Consider the following 19,162-nt stretch of genomic DNA (forward strand, 5'->3'; position numbering starts at 1 on the left):
CCAGTGAGCACAGCCAGTCTCCCTCGTCCAAGAGGGGGTACAACGTAGGAAGGGTGAGCATTCTGAACCGTTCCTTGACCAGAAACTTGTTCAGAGCATGGAGGTCCAAGATCGGACGCAGATCCCCCATCTTCTTGGGTACCAGAAAGTATCAGGAATAAAATCCGGTGTTCCACTGGTCCGGGGGAACCTCCTTGACCGCCCGAAGGTGGGAAAAGGGCCTGGGCTTCCTGCAGAAGGAGAGGCAGCTGAGACCAGGCAGAAGGAAACTCTCTTGGAGGAAGGTCCAGGGGTACGTGACTGATGTGAAGAGAGTACCCTTCCCGGATGAAAGAGAGCACCCAACTGTTGGTGGTAAGACTTTCCCACCGGGTATAGAAATGATGGAGGTGGGGAGGAGGTAAGGCTCCAGGAGGAAGGGAGCCCGAAGGCTTGGACCGGAATTGTCAAAAAGACGGCCCAGTCTTCGCCGGAGCCGGCGGCTGGGCCTTAGTTTGACATGGCTGCTGTTGTTGTAGCTGCTTCGAAGGAGGCCGAGAAAACTCAGGAGTAGATTTCTGCAGGTACCTCCGGAGAGGAATTTTGTATTGCCGAGCCAGAGGGGTTTTTGGCTTAAGTCTCACCAGAGAGGCAAAGGACCGTTCGTGTTCCGAGAGGCACTTAGTGGCCGCCTCCATGGAATCATCAAAGAGCTCATGACCGATCCAAGATGGCCGCAGGGACGGTTAGCTGAGCGTCCTGGCTGAGACTTTCGGGCGGTTTAAAGATTTACCTGCTTCTTCAACGAACTTTTCCTTTGTTCAAAATGCCAAAACGAAGGGGCCGAAGCGCCGCTGCAGCCTCGCGGCGCCCAGACCCCATCAGAGTCTGCAGTATCGACGAACTTCTTCGCCGGATGCAGGCAGTATCCGTGGCGGCGTCGGCTCACCCGATGGAGGCACTTGGAGGCGAGCTGCAGGTGATCTCCCCGGGACTAGAGATCTCCCTTAGCCCCGACGCCAGAGCACCTCCCCCACTACCTCGGACAGCCAGCTCCCCACAAGAGGAGGAGTTACTGGAAGGCGGTGAGCTCCCCTCCTGTGAGGCTTCGAAAATCAGAGAGGGGAGCTTGGATTTAGAGCAGGACTCCCGTTTGGAGAGCCCTGTGGTCTCTGAGGATATTATCAACAACAGCATTCAGGAGGGACACCTACAAGAGGCGAGGTCAGTTGAATTGTGCAAAACTGTGCCTAAAAAATATACCACAATAGACAAGCCCCAAGAAATAACCCTAGAAGCAATTTGGGATCTAGTGGCAGATCTGGCTAATTCTATTAAGCCTCAACTGTGCCAAGTTGAACAAAAATTAAAAACCCATGATACATATATAACAAATATACAGACTGATATGCAAGAATTAAAAAATTCAAATACGGTCACCAAACAGTTAACAGAAACATTAATGCGAGACAACACAAACTTGAGAAGGAAATTGGAAGCATTGGACAATATTTCTCGCAATAATAATCTTAGACTAATTAACTTTCCTAGAGTGGCAACAATACCTCCGCGAGATATGTTGAAACGATACATGGTAGAAATATTGGGAATTTCAGAAGAACTGCTGCCACCGTTTACCCAGGTCTACTATTTGCCTATACGAAGGGAAGAAGGACAACATTCAAAAGTACAGGAATTACCAATGGATCAAAAGTCATTAGACATTTCAAAAATTTTGGAACAGTCGGACAGGGAAACCGTGACACCAGCAACTTTACTTCTTACAGTTGCCTTGGCACCAGATAAACAATGGTTATTAAGACTTTTCTTTAAAAATAAATTAAAAGAATTCTTGGGACATAAAATACAAATGTTTCCTGACCTGGCACGAGAAACCCAAAAACGACGTCGAGAATTTCTGATCTTAAAACCGGGAGTTATTGCGCTTGGAGCTTCTTTCTTTCTAAGACACCCATGTAAATGTGTGATAATATATCAAAAGCAAAAATACGTTTTCTTTGACCCTACACAACTGACTACCTTCTTGTCGGCTGCGCGCCTCAATGCAGGGACATCATGAGAGCTCATTGAATTAATTTGGATATTTTTCAGCTGACTGGATTTCCTGAATTTCCTGTTTTTTTTCTCTTTTTTTTTTTCTTATATTAATGCTCGCTGTTATTACTTCTTGGATCCATGATTTGTGGACTTGAGCTGGAGTTAAGCTATTTTTCTTTTTGATAGTGTTAAATATAACAAAATTTTTGTATTTTGTATTCTTTAGATAACTCTATCTTTCTGTACAAGTGGATACTTGATATTTTTTTTATGGAAAATGTGATAAATAAATAATAAAAAAAAAGAGCTCATGACCCACACATGGGAGATTGGCAAGACGATCCTGTAGATTCGGATCCATATCCACAATCCTGAGCCAAGCGAGGTGACGCATGGCGATCGCAAAGGCCGTGACCCTCAAGAACAACTTGAAGGCATCGTAGGCTGCCTGAAACATATAGAGGCGGAGTTGGGAGAGGGTCTCCTCGAGGAGACGAAACTCCTGATGCCGAGAATCCGGCACATCCTCCCAGAATGAGCGGAGGGCATCCACACAGAACCGGAGGTAGGATGTGAAGATAAAGTTATAGTTGAGGACACGATTCACCATCATTGAGTTTTGATAAAGACGGCGACCAAATTTGTCCATCGTATGGCCCTCCCTGCCTGGAGGGACGGCAGCGTAAACCTTCGAGGGGTTGGACTTCTTCAAGGAAGACTCAACCACCAAGGTTTGGTGAGAAAGCTGGGAACTTTCAAACCCCTTAACCGGGATTGTCCGGTAACGGGACTCCAACTTAGAGGGAATGGCCATGACCACATAGGGGGTCTCCAGGTTCCGGAGAAATGTTTGCCGGAGAACCTGGTGCAACAGCAAGCGCAGCGCCTCACGGGGCGGATGATCACCACCCATTTCCGCCAGAAATTCCTGGGTATAACAGGACTCAGACTGAAGGTCCAGGTTCAAGGCCCTGCCCATGTCAGAGATGAAATGAGTAAAGGAGGAGTTTCGAGAAGAAGACTCATCCTCCTGAGGAGACCCTGAGCGAGATCTGGGGGCAGCCGAGAAAGAGGGAGAAATTTCCCTCGAATAGTAAGCCGGGGCCTCGGAGTACCGCGAATGGGAGATCGAAGAGGCCTGACTCAAGTGCCTGGGTGGTGTCGAGGAATGCCCCCGTGCAAGGTGGACCAGGGAGGACCCCGGAGTCCGAGGAATCAGCTGGTGGAGCCTCGGAGAGGACGGGGCAAATGAAAAGTCCTCCACCGGTTTCGAAGAAGACCCCCTAGAGACCAGCATCTGCCTCGATGGGGAATGCAAAGTAGAGTCCCAACTCGAAGACAAGGGTGTGCCTGGAAGGCTTCGCGGTCGGAGATCTGCCCCGAAGAGGCGGAGAAGACCGGAGCTTTTTAGTAGGGGCAAGCTTCGACACAGTAGTGGGTGAAAAGCGAGCCCCTGTCCTGGGCCCCCGAAATGTCATAGGTGACTCGGGGGATGAAGAATCGCTCGAGGCAACCCGACAAGTCTTGCGGGCACGGCCCCAAGACACAAGAGAAGGACGCTCAGGCTGGTCAGACCGGGGCTGGGTCGAGATCAAGGTCAGAGGCGTCGAGGTCGGGACCAGTTGGCTCACCACCAAGGAAAGCTGCGTTGTAAGTATGGCCTTAAGCATGTCCTCGAACAAAGGCACCGAGACCAAAGGCTGTTGGATCGTAGGTGCAGCAGTGCGCTCCTTCGGGGGCGACCTTGAGGAAGAATATTCCCTACGTGAGGAGGCACGCTTAGAATGATGTCTCAAAGATGCCGACGATGCGGCACTGACATGAGACTCTGAGGTAGGGTTATTTGCCGGCACACCTGAGGAGGCAAGCGGAGACTTACCCGAGGAGGAGGAGGAACTGAGGCCAGGGCCTTCGAGGCCGAGGGGGACTTCGAGGCAAAGGGCGCCGAGGCCGAGCTTGAGGCCTGTTCTGCAGGATCCAAGGGGCCAAAGAGTTGGAGAATCTTGGCCACCCTCCAATGAAGAGTCTGCGGTTGCAAAGTCACACAACGTCGACACGACTCAGCATGGTGCTCTGGATCCAGGCACTCTACACACCAACGATGAGGGTCGGTGATGGAGATAATCCAGTTGCACTTAGCACAGTTTTTAAACCCGGAACGAGGCCGGGACATAAGAAAAAAACGGCCGCAGCCCCATGAGGCCAGGCGGCCAGAGCAAGACCGGTTAACCCGGTCAAAAATATACAAATGGAAAAAAGAAAAAGGAAAGATGCGAGCATAGTGACTCAACTGAAAAAAATATCACAACATTTAAAAAACTTTTAAAAACATATTTATTTAAAGATGCTTTTGACATTTAATATTTCCTTTAAATTACTTATGCTCTGGTATTATTGTTAATGAAGTACGCTTAAGCCATTTTGTCCTATCTTCTTTACCCTACCTTTTGTACTTTCCCTTTTTTCTTACAAAACCCGAAATTGTAACTTTTTAATTTTCCCTTGCCCCTCAAGTATGTTTTAAATGTTTTTATTTTATGTTATGTCAATATAATTATTATGTTAAGTTTCTTATCTCTTTTTTTATATTATGTACATCGCTTAGAAATTGTTATAGGCGATCCATCAAAAGATTGAATAAACTTGAAACTTGAATCAAATAAGCCGTGATGCAAGAGGGACAACGAGATCGCGTGAAGCAAGGGAGCAGTGCTTCTGGCTCCGTGGAAAACACAGAACTGATGCCACGCTGAGGAGACGCATGCCCTAGACCGGGCAGAAGGGGCATGCGTGGGACAATCGCAAGCTTGAAGGTCTTCAAGCAAGTCTGCTTGCGAAAACGTCCGCTAGGGGGCTCAGTCGGTGACATCACCCACATGTAGAGAATATGCTGCCTGCTTGTCCTGGGATAAAATGTTAATTATCATTTATATTCTGCGGGTTTTCAAAGAGGTCAAGGCAGATGACTTTATGCAATGTCACCTCAGTAACAACTATACAAAAATAGACAAATATACCCCCTCCTTTTTTATTAAACCACGATAACGGTTTTAAGTGCAGGGAGCTGCGCTGAATGCCCTGCGCTGCTCTCGATGCTCATAGGCTCCCTGCACTAAAAACCGCTATTGCGGTTTAGTAAAAGGGGGCCATAGTGCAAAATATAGACTGCAGATATAAATTCTCAAAATGGACACATTTTGATCAGTAAGGGCTCCTTTTATCAAGCCGCGCTAGTGGGGTTAGCGCGTCGAACGTTTCATCACGCACTAACCCCCGCGGCCGGCTAAAAAACGAACGCCTGCTCAATGCAGGCGTTAGCGGTTAGCGCGACAGGCAGTTTAACGTGCGGTATTCCGCGTGTTAAACCCCCTACTGCATCTTCATAAAAGGATCCCTAAATTGAAAATAAAATCATTTTTCCTACCTTTGTTGTCTGTGATTTCAAGAAATTACATTATTTTTATATGCTAAATTTTAATTCATAAAAGTTAACCCAGCAAGCAGTTCTTACCTTTGCTTCTAGAGAATTACTCCACTCTTTCATTAAATTGACATGTTGCACTGCTGAACTGGCTTCATGTGCTTTAATCTGTTGCTTTGTTCCCTGTAAGAATAAAGGAATTAAATACTTATAAGACGATGTATGAATTAATTGGCAAAAAATAAATAAAATTCTAGTTTCTTATGCTGAACTTGCCATTAATTATTGCAGTACCCCTTCTAAGCCTAAGATCTAGGCCAGTGGTTCCCAAACCCTGTCCTGGGGGACCCCCAGCCAGTCGGGTTTTCAAGATATCCCTAATGAATATGTATGAGAGAGATTTGCATATAATGGAAGTGACAGGTATGCAAATCTCTCTCATGCATATTTATTAAGGATATCTTGAAAACCTGACTGGCTGGGGGTCCCCCAGGACAGGGTTTGGGAACCACTGATCTAGACGTTCATTACATATCGCAACTTTATTTGCATTTCCTTCTGTAAAAGACTGCTTATTTAAACACTATTTCCACTGTTTACTTTCATTTCATGCAGCTAGTTGGGATGCTGACCTTTGCCAATTATTAGATAATTCAAATTCTTATTTGCATTTTAGGAAATTATTGAAAGCTTATCTATTTGTTAAATTTTTGGAAAATTGAAGATTTGTATTTTGCTGTGCATTGCTCAGTTCTCTTTTATTTTGTTAACCGCACTGATCTGCAAGGTACGTGGTAAATAAATGTTATGTTATGTTATGTTATAGGTCCAATTTTTCTAAGAAAAGCTGGCTTAAAAGTTCATGGAACCAATGGGTAGAAAGCCAGTACTTATTCAGCAGGTTTCTGATACCCTGGAGCTATCTGGCAAGTGGCAAACCTACAAGTGGAAGTCTGTAAGTAGGCCTCTGTAATACACAACAGCCTATGGAATCTCCAAATTTCAGAACAGTGTTAAAACCTAGCTCACACACACACACACACACACGGGCCCCCTGTTTTACAAAGGTGCGTTAGACGTTTTAGCACACGCTAAATATACACGCGCACTAACTGCTAACACGTCCACAGACTAACATGCACATGTTAGCATTTAGTGCGTGGTTAGCATGCGCTAAAACACTTAGCGCACCTTTGCAAAAGGACCCCTAGATCTGCGTGGTCCAGTTTTGCTGTACCATGTTTTGGCGAGTGGAAACATGTATACTCAAATGATTATATATTTCACTAACAATTCATTCCAACATTAGCTTATGTGATGTAGCAGGTCATAATGCTCCCAATGAAATTAACCCTTTTGTTACTGCCCTGAACTGTGAGATTTAAAAAGTTTCACTTTCAAGAAAACTCTGAAGCGGATGCCGAGCAGTTCTGTAGCTAAGTTCAAACACGCTAAACTAAACTAAACCTTAAGTTTATATACCGCATCATCTCCACGGATGTTGTGGAGCTCGGCACGGTTTACAAGAACTTAAAATATAGGAAGAGAAGGAAAAAAAAAAAGGTTTACATGAACTTATATATAGAAGAGAAGAGTAAGGGGGGATAGAATTACATTTTAGTGAAAAGCCAGGTTTTCAGTTGCTTGCGGAATAATTGGAGGGAGCCCAGGTTCCGCAGCGGGGTAGTAAGGTCGTTCCAATTACTTAGTTATGTCAATACATATCAGTACCTGCAGTGATTGGCTACTTATTTCTTTCAGGGGACCCTTGCTAGCTCTATATCCCTAGGCCAAGTCCTTCATAATCATATTTTTATATGAGATCAAAAAGCTTCCTGTGCCATATCATTGACACAGCTGTACAGTGCATCTTCACTAATTACCAAAGGATAATTATAAGATAAATTCAGCCCTTCTCATGTACAGAACAAAAGTGTATCATACACTAAGGTACACTGAGTATGAGGTGCATAGTGAGCAGGTCTCTCCTATTTCCAAATTCAGATGGTCTAATTTGAAATACCTTTTAACATCCTAAAGTTGAAATTAGAAAAAAAGTGTTCCGGATCTGATCTAAATTGACTGACACTGAAGAAAACCCATCTCTGGCAATCACAGCAACCAAAACAATTAACTGGGGAAACTTTTGTGCTGAAACTAGAAAGCCCCATCTAGACAGCAAAGAGCTTTTGTTGAAGTCTGCAAATAGTTAAGGCAGGGTTGCAGCCATGGAACTTAAAACTTGCATACAGTCCCAAATGTTAGGACTCTGGTTCTTCAGACGTCCCTTGCTTTGAGACTGAAGCTTTTGCATTCAGTGGATTGGAGGAAAACTCTTCCCTTTCGAATGTCAAACAAAACTCTAAGACACTCGAGGGACTGAGTGGGAACCAGTTTGCTATTATCATCAAAGATTGAAGGTGTGGCATCTCGGCAATGACTTAGAAACTCTCCCAATGAGAAGCTCTGATCAACCAGTCCTCCAGATAGAGATGGAGAGATTCCCTTCTAATGAAGGAATGCAGCTACAACCTCCGACAGACTCTCACTCAGACTTGACTTTGTCTTGATGTTTGGATGGCCAGTAAGCAAAGCAGAGACCTGACCCTGAGCACTGCAAACTGAAATGAGATCATCATTTAACCGATTTAGTTGGTGTCATCATGAGGTAAGTCAGTCCAGCCTATTAAATGCAGCCTGTGAGGTAAAATGCTCTCACACTTACTCTACTATAAGGGCAAATGCAAGAATGAATCAAGGAACTTGTTATGTGGTGGTCTCACTGAAACCACAGTTCTTCTGGAAGCATAATGTAGAAAAAGGCAAGAGGAAGATGAGAACTTGGAGAAGGGGGAGGAACTCAGCACTACCAGTTATATAACCCACTCCCTCTTGGTTATCACCAGCCCTTAGGTTCTGAGATACCAGTTACCAACTTGTTCAGAGCATAAAGTCATCCTGCCTAGGGGCTGCACAACCATCTACCGCTTGCTGGACACAGAATAATTCTGGAGTGGCAAAGGTTTTTATAAAGGCTCAGTACAATTTTCTATTCTCTCTCCTGCCTACTGGCTGATGGATGTAAAACCCATAAGTCCTGGACTGGTCTGATGCAGATGCTAAGGAACATGTACATTAAAACATAATAAAATGCAAAGATGATGCATTGTAAAATTTATGCCTGCAGTACCTTGCTCTATAGAAAAATATGCGATTTTACCTCATTCTAAATTTGAGTGTTGCCTTAACACTTTCCAGGAATGACAAATATCCACTTTCAGACTTCTACAACAAATGCTAGCTGAGTCACTACATAGTCAAACTTTTGATGCATCTATATAGATTTGAAACTAAAGATGTACACATCTATATCTTAACATGTACACGTTATATATCTATTTCAGATCCAAAAAATACAGAAGTATCTACTCTACAGATCATTCAAAACTTTTCCATTAACTTCATCATACTGCAGTCTATCAGCTGTACCCAGAAAGGTAATACACTTCCCCCTCCGTATTTGCGATTTCATTATCTGCGGTTTCAGTTATTTGCGGTTCTTTGAACGTAGTCTCCACCCCCAAATTTACGTCACAGGAAATTGGAGGAATCACCCGAAACCTGCAGCTGAGGCAGAGTACGATGAACTGACAGGAATCCAGCGCTGTTCCCAGAGGCCCCGGCACGCCACCGAGCGCACACGCACCTGCAACTCAGCGGGCACGCGCTGACTCTGTACCTGGCATTTGCCAGCGCCAGGCGCGCAGTCTGATCTGGAAGTCCTGCGCCAAACCACAGCAGGTTACTGCTCTCTCCCTCGTGCAGTGGTAGCCCTGCGCTCTGTTCTGGAAGCGGTTCTCAGGAACCAGACCCACACTTTCCTTTACAGCCGCACAGGAACAGGTCAGGTTATTTGTGGTTTTGTGCCTTTTCTAGGTTTTTTTTTAAACAGAAAACCCGGTTTTTCTGTATTCGCGGCCATGCTGTTCCCCTATCACCGCAAATAGAGAGAGGGAAGTGTACATTTCAAACTCTGTGGTTCATAGATAAATCCAAGGTAATGGGAATGTCCTGGATGATGTCAAGTGTGCATTATTTCTGTGCGTTTAAAAGCTACATTTATACACACAGGCACATACAGACAATATGCTATATAAACAGGAGAACATTTATGCACACAAAGAGAAGAGTTGTAATACATAAGACAAAGTACAGTGATTACAAAACTGTTTAGTTTTACAGCCCAGGCAGAAATCGTGGGAGCTATCTGCAAATGATGGATGCTTCAATCCTTTAAAATAAAGATGTGAAAACACTGAAGGTCATCATGCTTTACATTGGAATAGGAGACTTATCCAAAGATGGGTATGACCTTTAGAAATTATGTAAACTGTAAACAATAAGGGTACTTTTATAAAAGGTAATTCAGGTAGAAGTCCAAGCAGGCACCTATTTGGGGACTATTTTATAAAAGACTAAACTAAACTAAACCTTAAGCTTATAGATCGCATCTTCTCCATAAAAATAGAGCTCGACATGGTTTATACTACTATTAAAAAGAAAAAGAAATATACAATAATATTTAAATAATATAAAAAGATAAACAAGAGTTTACAATTTTGAAAAAATCAAGTTTTCAGATGCTTTTTTGAAATATTTGGAAAATACCTTCAACTAACCCCCCACCACTACCACAATTTTACTAAGCCACAGTAAAGATTTCTACCACCACTCAGAACGCTAAATATTTCAACGCTCATAGAATTCCTATGAGCAACGGCGCATTTAGTGCCCCAGGTTGCAGTAGAAACCTCTACCATGGCTTAGTAAAATAGGGCCTAAACTTTACTTCAACAATCATGTGTGAATGCACCTACATATATTTATAGCTACTCGGGAGTTGGTATAAATTTAGGCCTGCGAATTATACTTTGAAACTTTGTACACTGGGGTATATAATAAGAACATAAGAATTGCCGCTGCTGGGTCAGACCAGCGGTCCATCGTGCCCATCAGTCCACTCTCGTGGCGGCCCCCAGGTCAAAGACCAGTGCGCTAACTGAGACCAGCCCTACCTGCATACGTTCTGGTTCAGCAGGAACTTGTCTAACTTTGTCTTGAATCCCAGAAGGGTGTTTCCCCTCTACAACAGCCTTCGGAAGAGCATTCCAGTTTTCCACCACTCTCTAGGTGAAGAAGAACTTCCTTGCGTTTGTACGGAATCTATATCCCCTTTTAACTTCTCGTTCTCCCTTCAAGTAACCCCTGGAGTATATTTTTTAAAGTCATTTTCCTATAGTAAAACAGGGTTTACCAGTGAAAATGTTGATACAATACCCCAATGTGATCTCAAAAACTTAACATTTTTGGATAATTGTATGTTAGTTAAAGAATAAAGCAGCTTTATTAGTCCTGGAGCAAACAAACTATGGACTATAAGAAAAGACCAAGAAGTGGAGCCAATTGCACAGAAGAAACTTGCATTAAGTCTTTTCTGAAGGTCATCTCCACATTTTCCACCTCTTTTATGAAGCCACGTTAGGCTTTTTTTAAATTGCTAGCCACAGCGGTATTAGCTCCGATGCTTATAGGAATTCTATGAGCGTCGGAGCTAAAACCGCCGTGGCCAGTGATAAAAAAGTCTAATGCGGCTTTGTAAAAAGGAGGGGGGGGGGGGTTATTTGTTGAACATCTGTTTACTTTATCTTTGTTTAAGCAACTATTTAACTAGTCAAGATATTTCTTTAAACAATACCTTCAAAGGTTTCTGATCTTAGGGATGAAATTAAGCAGCACTTAGGCGGAAAAGAATATAAACCACCATCTTGTGTTGATCTAAACTTAGAAAAGCAACATTATGTTTAACTTTAATAAGATTGCAGAATAATCTGCCATTATCCACTGCAGCTCCTAATAATCTGCCCCCCCCCCCACCGCCATTGCACTAGGTACAAAATAAGTGCCTGTATAAAATATGTAAACCGCTTTAATTGTAATCACAGAAAGGCAGTATATCAAGTCTCATTCCCTTTCCCTTGTTAAATATTAAATTGCACAGCAGAAACTGTAGCATAGGCTTGATAGCAAAAAGAAAGATGTTTCAATACTTATTTTCACATCAGTTATGTTATTTATATAATACCCATGATAAAAATATTTACTTTTTCGTTCTTAGGAAATGTGCTTGATCTTCACACTGTACAGAGATGTGTCACTCTCACCACCAATTCAAAACATTAAAAAGCTACATATAGTCAGCTAAAGCCACTGTATGATTCTCTCTCTTACCAGAAGCTATACAGAAAGCAACATTTCCAAGAGACAGTTTGTTCTAGTGTCACAGGTGCTTAGTGCCAGCTTAAGGAAGAAGTTGTAATTCTTATATACTGACCTTAAAACTGCATCCATAACGTTTAAAACTACAGGTACTTGGGGCATTAACACATTCTGACAAATGGGCATTCAACTGCAATAGGAAAAAACAGTGAGTTAGGTATACATAAACAAGGATGCATGCTAAACGTTTAATATGTACACCTACTACAAATTCTCTCTTGTACAATGTGACATTCATAAGCATACAAATCAACAAAACAAAGCGGGAAGGTCGAGATGTTCCAGTAGAGGGTCTTTATTGTCAGTACTATAAAAACATTCAGCGACGCAACACTTCATGCGTTTCGGTACTCGGAGTACCTTCTTCAGGAGCCTTGAAATTTGTTGTTTAAAAACCAATCGGTTATATTTTAAAGGCATGTTTTGTAAAACAAAAACCCCATTGCCTCTCTATATAAAGAAGATTTAGGGCTCCTTTTACTAAAGTGCGCTAGCGTTTTTAGCGCATGCAGGAAATTACTGCGCGCTATTCTTCTAGAACTAATGCCAGCTCAATGCTGGCATTAGGGTCTAGTGTGTGCAGCAATGTAGCGCTTGCTATTCCGCGTGTTAAAGCCCTATCGCGGCTTCGTAAAAGGAGCCCTTAGACTGGCTCTGCAATGAAATTTTCTGGTTCACTCTTTGCAAAGGGCTTTACGGCCAAGGATCAAACTCAATAAAGCCCTCTGCAACAGTGAACCAGAAAATTTCATTGCACTTCTTTATTGAGAGCCAGTCTAAATCTTTATAAGAGGCAACGTATTTTTTCCCAAAATGTACCGAGTACCGAAACACATGCAGTGTTGAGTCGCTGAATTTTTTTAAATATTACTGACAATAAGACCCCTACTGGAACTTCTCGACTTTCCCATTTTGTTTTGTTGGTTTGATTGCTTCCCTGGGGATTTCCTGCTGCTTCTAGTGGTGTATTTAGCCTCGCTATGCAGATGCATTAGGCATATACAGTACATCTATGTAGTGCAGTAATACAGACATGGCCATTTTCTGGACACTGAAAAACAACGGCACATCTTCTAAGGTATACATGCTCGTCAATTTGCAATAACTAGGAATCGTATAATCAAAAATTTATTTTTAATTTTTTTATTATTCCTAAGTAATAAGTCCATATTATTGTCAATCCCCCTCCCGTATATTATTATATTTTTCATACTATATTTTATCCTTACATTTTAGTAAAATCACAAAAATCTTTAAAATTGTAATTTTTGCTCAGAAAACAAATTGAGGGGCATAATCGAAAGGGACGTCTAAGTCCGTTTGCATCTAAGCCGCAAGTCGTCCAAAGTAAAAAAACAGCCTAGGACACATTTTCGAAAAATACGTCCAAAATGTTTTTTGTTTTGAAAATCGTCTAATTATACGTCTTGCCGATCTGATCACCCAAGCCGCTAAATCGTCCATCTTTATACCACATTTCCGTCCAACTTTTTGTCTAAGTCAAAAACGCCTAGAACAAGCCCTGTTGGACGTGGGAGGGGTCTGCAAAGTGATGGACTGAACACCCAAACATGCCACCCAAATAGTGGAGTACCTTACTAGGCACTGCTATGAACTTCACAAAAAGGGTGCCATGGCTTCTCCTCACTACAACTGAGCTCCCCAAACCACCTCCAGAATCCCCTAGACCCACTTATCTACCACCCCAATAACCCTTAAGGCTGCAGGAGCCACTTATATGCCAGTAAAAAAGGGTTGTGGGGGTGTATATGGCAGTGCACATGTTTCAATATCAATGCAGTGATTACAGGGGATTATGGGCATGGGTCCTCCTCTCTATGGGTCCCTAACCCACCCCCAAGATGACTTAAGCCGCCTCTGTGCTGGACGACTAGGCTTTCCTATGCCAGGCGGCCAGGTGATGATGGTCTGGAGGCTGAATTGTAAAGGTGTGATTAATATTTTTATGGGGGGGTTGGTGATCACTGGGGTAGTGGGTGGGGGGTCTGTTTTATGTGTTTGCAGTGCTTATCTGATGACTTTAGGTGGGTTTTTGTGACTTAGACCATGTTTTACTTTCGGTTATACCTGCTATACGACTAAGTCTAAGCCGGCTTACGTCCCGCCCAACTCCCACCCTTGACACTCCTCCTGAAACGCCCCATTTAGATTTGGTCATTTAGCGGCACTATGAAGGCTTAGGTTATTTAGAAATATGTCCAAAACCCGTTTTTATTATCGGCACTTGGATGTATTTGGGAAATGTTTGTCCAAGTGCCAACTTAGGCTGTTTTTGGACGTTTTTCTCTTTCGATTATGAGCCCCATTGTGTCCTAACAATTTCATGAGGTCACTTATCACACATTTTTGGATGTTCTATCTTCTTAACTTTCACAATAAGTTATATTATTTGGATGTTATCCACAAGATACCTGTTGTCTTTGATCTTCTCTGTTATACTACATAAAATACAAGGTCTGACAATTAAGTTCACAACCTCATCCTAGAAAAAGTGCTACGTACCTCATTGCTGAATATCACTATGGTCACCTTTGAAGTACTCCCCTTGGGAAACTACGTACAGATACTAGCGCCTAGTCCACCCTTCAAAGCAATTTTGGAACTCTTTTTCTGGAATGCCCATCAGAACTGTTGTATTACCCTTGATGTCCTGAATGTCCTCAAAATGTCTTCCTTTCAATATTTCCTTTATCTTTGGGTAAAGAAAAAAGCCATTGGGGGCCAGATCAGGTAAGTAGGGAGGGTATTCCAACACAGTTATTTGTTTTCTGGCTAAAAACTCCCTCGCAGACAGTGCCATGTGAGCTGGTGCATTGCTGTGATGCAAGAGCCATGAATTGGCGAAAAGTTCAGGTCGTTTTCGTCTAACTTTTTTTACTCAGCCTTTCCAACACTTCCAAATAGTAAACTTGGTTAACAACATCGTTTTGACTCTTGATTTGGACTGGTGGAACTTTTTTGATCGTGGAGAATTGACTGACTTCTGTTGTGCACTTTGATGCTTTGTTTCAGGGTCGTAATGGTACACCCATGTTCCATCACCAGTGATAACATGGCCCAAAAGATCGTCTTGCCTCTCCAAAAGGTCTTGGCAAACTTTGACTCTTCTTTGCTTGGGACCATGACAAGATTTTCAGTTAAGATTTTCCTGTTTCTCTATCGATGTTTACTTGGGCTGCTATGCTTCTCACAGTCAGCTGATGATTTTGACGCACAATTTGATGCTTTTTTTTGCAATGTTTTCATCAGTTCTGCTCGTTACTGGCTGCCCTGACCTTTCTTCATCATTGACGCTTCCTCTCCCCTCGAAAAACGTTTAATCCATTTGTACACTGCCATTTTTTCATTGCATTATCCCCATAAGCTTGGACTAACATGTCCCTGATTTCACTTCCACTCTTGTCAAGTTTAACCAGAAATTTAATGTTTATTCGTCCCTCTAATTCAAGCTCTGACATTCTTGCGACGGCACACAAAAACACGCAACAATAATAATGAAAGCTACTCAGCAAGACACTGCCACATACAAACACAGCTGTGAGATACTGATATACCAAGGTTACCGAGCTTTGTATAGTGCTGCCAACGTAAGCACACGGAGGCAAGTTTGCAAACTTAATTGTCAGACCTCGTACATTCACTGCTACCTGATATACCGTATTTTCACGCAAATAACACGCACCCGTATAAAACGCGCACACGTGTATAGCGCGCAGAAATCACGATGATAAGCACAAAAACTTTGGTATAACGCGCTCACGATTATACCGCGCATGCTGCCCGACTCTCCGTTCACCCCCCTGACTTCCGTGCACTGCCCCGCCTCTCCGTGCGCTGTCCCGACTCTCCGTTCACCCCCCCTGACTTCCGTGCACTGCCCCGACTTTCCGTGCGCTGTCCCGACTCTCCGTTCACCCCCCCTGACTTCCGTGCACTGCCCTGAATTTCCGTGCACTGCCCCGCCTCTCCGTGCGCTGTCCCGACTCTCCGTTCACCCCCCCTGACTTCCGTGCACTGCCCCGCCTCTCCGTGCGCTGTCCCGACTCTCCGTTCACCCCCCCTGACTTCCGTGCACTGTCCCCCCTTGAAGGTCTGTCCCCATCCTGAAAGCCTGATGCCCCCCCCCCCCGACGTCCGATACATCCCTCCCCCCGAAGGACCGCCGACTCCCCAACAATATCGGGCCAGGAGGGAGCCCAAATCCTCCTGGCCACGGCGACCCCCTAACCCCACCCCGCACTACATTACGGGCAGGAGGGATCCCAGGCCCTCCTGCCCTCGACGCAAACCCCCCTCCCCCCAACGACCGCCCCCCCCCCAAGAACCTCCGACCGCCCCCCCAGCCGACCCGCGACCCCCCCTGGCGACCCCCACGACCCCCCCACCCCCCTTCCCCGTACCTTTGGTAGTTGGGCCAGAAGGGAGCCCAAACCCTCCTGGCCACGGCGACCCCCTAACCCCACCCCGCACTACATTACGGGCAGGAGGGATCCCAGGCCCTCCTGCCCTCGACGCAAACCCCCCTCCCCCCCAACGACCGCCCCCCCCAAGAACCTCCGACCGCTCCCCCAGCCGACCCGCGACCCCCCTGGCGACCCCCACGACCCCCCCACCCCCCTTCCCCGTACCTTTGGTAGTTGGCCGGACAGACGGGAGCCAAACCCGCCTGTCCGGCAGGCAGCCAACGAAGGAATGAGGCCGGATTGGCCCATCCGTCCTAAAGCTCCGCCTACTGGTGGGGCCTAAGGCGCGTAGGCCAATCAGAATAGGCCCTGGAGCCTTAGGTCCCACCTGGGGGCGCGGCCTGAGGCACATGGTCGGGTTGGGCCCATGTGCCTCAGGCCGCGCCCCCAGGTGGGACCTAAGGCTCCAGGGCCTATTCTGATTGGCCCACGCGCCTTAGGCCCCACCAGTAGGCGGAGCTTTAGGACGGATGGGCCTATCCGGCCTCATTCCTCCGTTGGCTGCCTGCCGGACAGGCGGGTTTGGCTCCCGTCTGTCCGGCCAACTTCCAAAGGTACGGGGAAGGGGGGTGGGGGGGTCGTGGGGGTCGGCCAGGGGGGTCGCGGGTCCGCTGGGGGGGCGGTCGGAGGTTCTTGGGGGGGGGCGGTCGTTGGGGGGGGGGGGGGTTTGCGTCGAGGGCAGGAGGGCCTGGGATCCCTCCTGCCCGTAATGTAGTGCGGGGTGGGGTTAGGGGGTCGCCGTGGCCAGGAGGGTTTGGGCTCCCTTCTGGCCCGATATTGTCGGGAAGTCGGCGGTCCTTCGGGGTGGGGGTGCGAGTGGTCCTGCCGGGGGGGGGGGATGTATCGGACGTCGGGGAGTCGGCCGGGCAAGAGGGCTTGGGCTCCCTCTTGCTCCGATCGTGGATGCGGGTGCGGGTGGGAGCGCGTGCGAGTGGTCGTTCGGGGTGGGGGTGCGAGTGGTCCTGCTGGGGGGGTGAATCGGGCGTCGGGCGGGGTGGGAACTATGTTTGAAAACTTTCGTATACCGCGCTCACGCATATAACGCGCGAGGGGTATGCGCGGTAGGTAAAAACGCGTATAACGCGCGCGTTATATGCGTGAAAATACGGTAGTGCCTCATGATTTTCAAATCCCCAACATGGTTACAAGTTCCACAAGGGGTACATTCAAATGCTGCAAATACAAAAATGTGTATAACTACACAAAAACTTTTAACCAATAAACCCTTCAATTAATCTTAAACAACTAAATGGCTAAGTAGCAAGGGACTACCGTATTTTCACGCAAATAACGCGCACCCGTATAAAACGCGCACACGGGTATAGCGCGCAGAAATCACGATGATATGTATAAAAACTTTGGTATACCGCGCTCACGGGTATACCGCGCATGCTGCCCGACGCTCCTTTCGCCTGCCCTGACTTTCCGTGCGCTGTCCCGACTCTCCGTTCACCCCCCCTGACTTCCGTGCACTGTCCCCCCTTGAAGGTCTGTCCCCATCCTGAAAGCCTGATGCCCCCCCCGACGTCTGATACATCCCTCCCCCCGAAGGACCGCCGACTCCCCAACAATATCGGGCCAGGAGGGAGCCCAAATCCTCCTGGCCACGGCGACCCCCTAACCCCACCCCGCACTACATTACGGGCAGGAGGGATCCCAGGCCCTCCTGCCCTCGACGCAAACCCCCCTCCCCCCCAACGACCGCCCCCCCCAAGAACCTCCGACCGCCCCCCCAGCTGACCCGCGACCCCCCTGGCGACCCCCCGACCCCCCCACCCCCTTCCCCGTACCTTTGGTAGTTGGCCGGACAGACGGGAGCCAAACCCGCCTGTCCGGCAGGCAGCCAACGAAGGAATGAGGCCGGATTGGCCCATCCATCCTAAAGCTCCGCCTACTGGTGGGGCCTAAGGCGCGTGGGCCAATCAGAATAGGCCCTGGAGCCTTAGGTCCCACCTGGGGGCGCGGCCTGAGGCACATGGTCGGGTTGGGCCCATGTGCCTCAGGCCGCGCCCCCAGGTGGGACCTAAGGCTCCAGGGCCTATTCTGATTGGCCCACGCGCCTTAGGCCACACCAGTAGGCGGAGCTTTAGGATGGATGGGCCAATCTGGCCTCATTCCTTCGTTGGCTGCCTGCCGGACAGGCGGGTTTGGCTCCCGTCTGTCCGGCCAACCAAAGGTACGGGGAAGGGGGGTGGGGGGGTCGTGGGGGTCGCCAGGGGGATCGCGGGTCGGCTGGGGGGTGGTCGGAGGTTCTTGGGGGGGGCGGTCGTTGGGGGGGAGGGGGGTTTGCGTCGAGGGCAGGAGGGCCTGGGATCCCTCCTGCCCGTAATGTAGTGCGGGGTGGGGTTAGGGGGTCGCCGTGGCCAGGAGGGTTTGGGCTCCCTTCTGGCCCAACTACCAAAGGTACGGGGAAGGGGGGTGGGGGGGTCGTGGGGATCGCCAGGGGGGGCGCGGGTCGGCGGGGGGGGCGGTCGGGGGTTCTTGGGGGGGGGCGGTCGTTGGAGGGAGGGGGGTTTGCGTCGAGGGCAGGAGGGCCTGGGATCCCTCCTGCCCGTAATGTAGTGCGGGGTGGGGTTAGGGGGTCGCCGTGGCCAGGAGGGTTTGGGCTCCCTTCTGGCCCGATATTGTCGGGAAGTCGGCGGTCCTTCGGGGTGGGGGTGCGAGTGGTCCTGCCGGGGGGGGGGATGTATCGGACGTCAGGGAGTCGGCCGGGCAAGAGGGCTTGGGCTCCCTCTTGCTCCGATCGTGGATGCGGGTGCGAGCGCGTGCGAGCGGTCGTTCGGGGTGGGGGTGCGAGCGGTCCTGCTGGGGGGGTGAATCGGGCGTCGGGCGGGGAGGGAACTATGTTTTAAAACTTTTGTATACCGCGCTCACGCATATAACG

General features: G+C 47.3%; 1 protein-coding gene across 5 annotated transcripts in view; it reads right to left on the minus strand.

Moving 5' to 3' along the window:
* The window catches only part of TRAF3 (TNF receptor associated factor 3), a 136,976-nt gene that overhangs the window by 30,115 nt on the left and 87,699 nt on the right, over positions 1-19,162 (minus strand). For all 5 annotated transcript variants that reach the window (XR_004540177.1, XM_033952950.1, XM_033952952.1 and 2 more), the window contains exons 7-8: positions 11,850-11,924; positions 5,549-5,641 (exon numbers count right to left, since the gene is read on the minus strand). Coding sequence is in view for 4 of the 5 variants with exons in the window: in XM_033952950.1 (XP_033808841.1) it covers positions 5,549-5,641; positions 11,850-11,924 (168 nt within the window). In the remaining variant the exon portion in view is untranslated. The remainder of the gene's footprint in view (positions 1-5,548; positions 5,642-11,849; positions 11,925-19,162) is intronic.

The sequence above is a fragment of the Geotrypetes seraphini genome, chromosome 7, assembly GCF_902459505.1.
Source record: "Geotrypetes seraphini chromosome 7, aGeoSer1.1, whole genome shotgun sequence".
Taxonomy (NCBI): domain Eukaryota; kingdom Metazoa; phylum Chordata; class Amphibia; order Gymnophiona; family Dermophiidae; genus Geotrypetes; species Geotrypetes seraphini.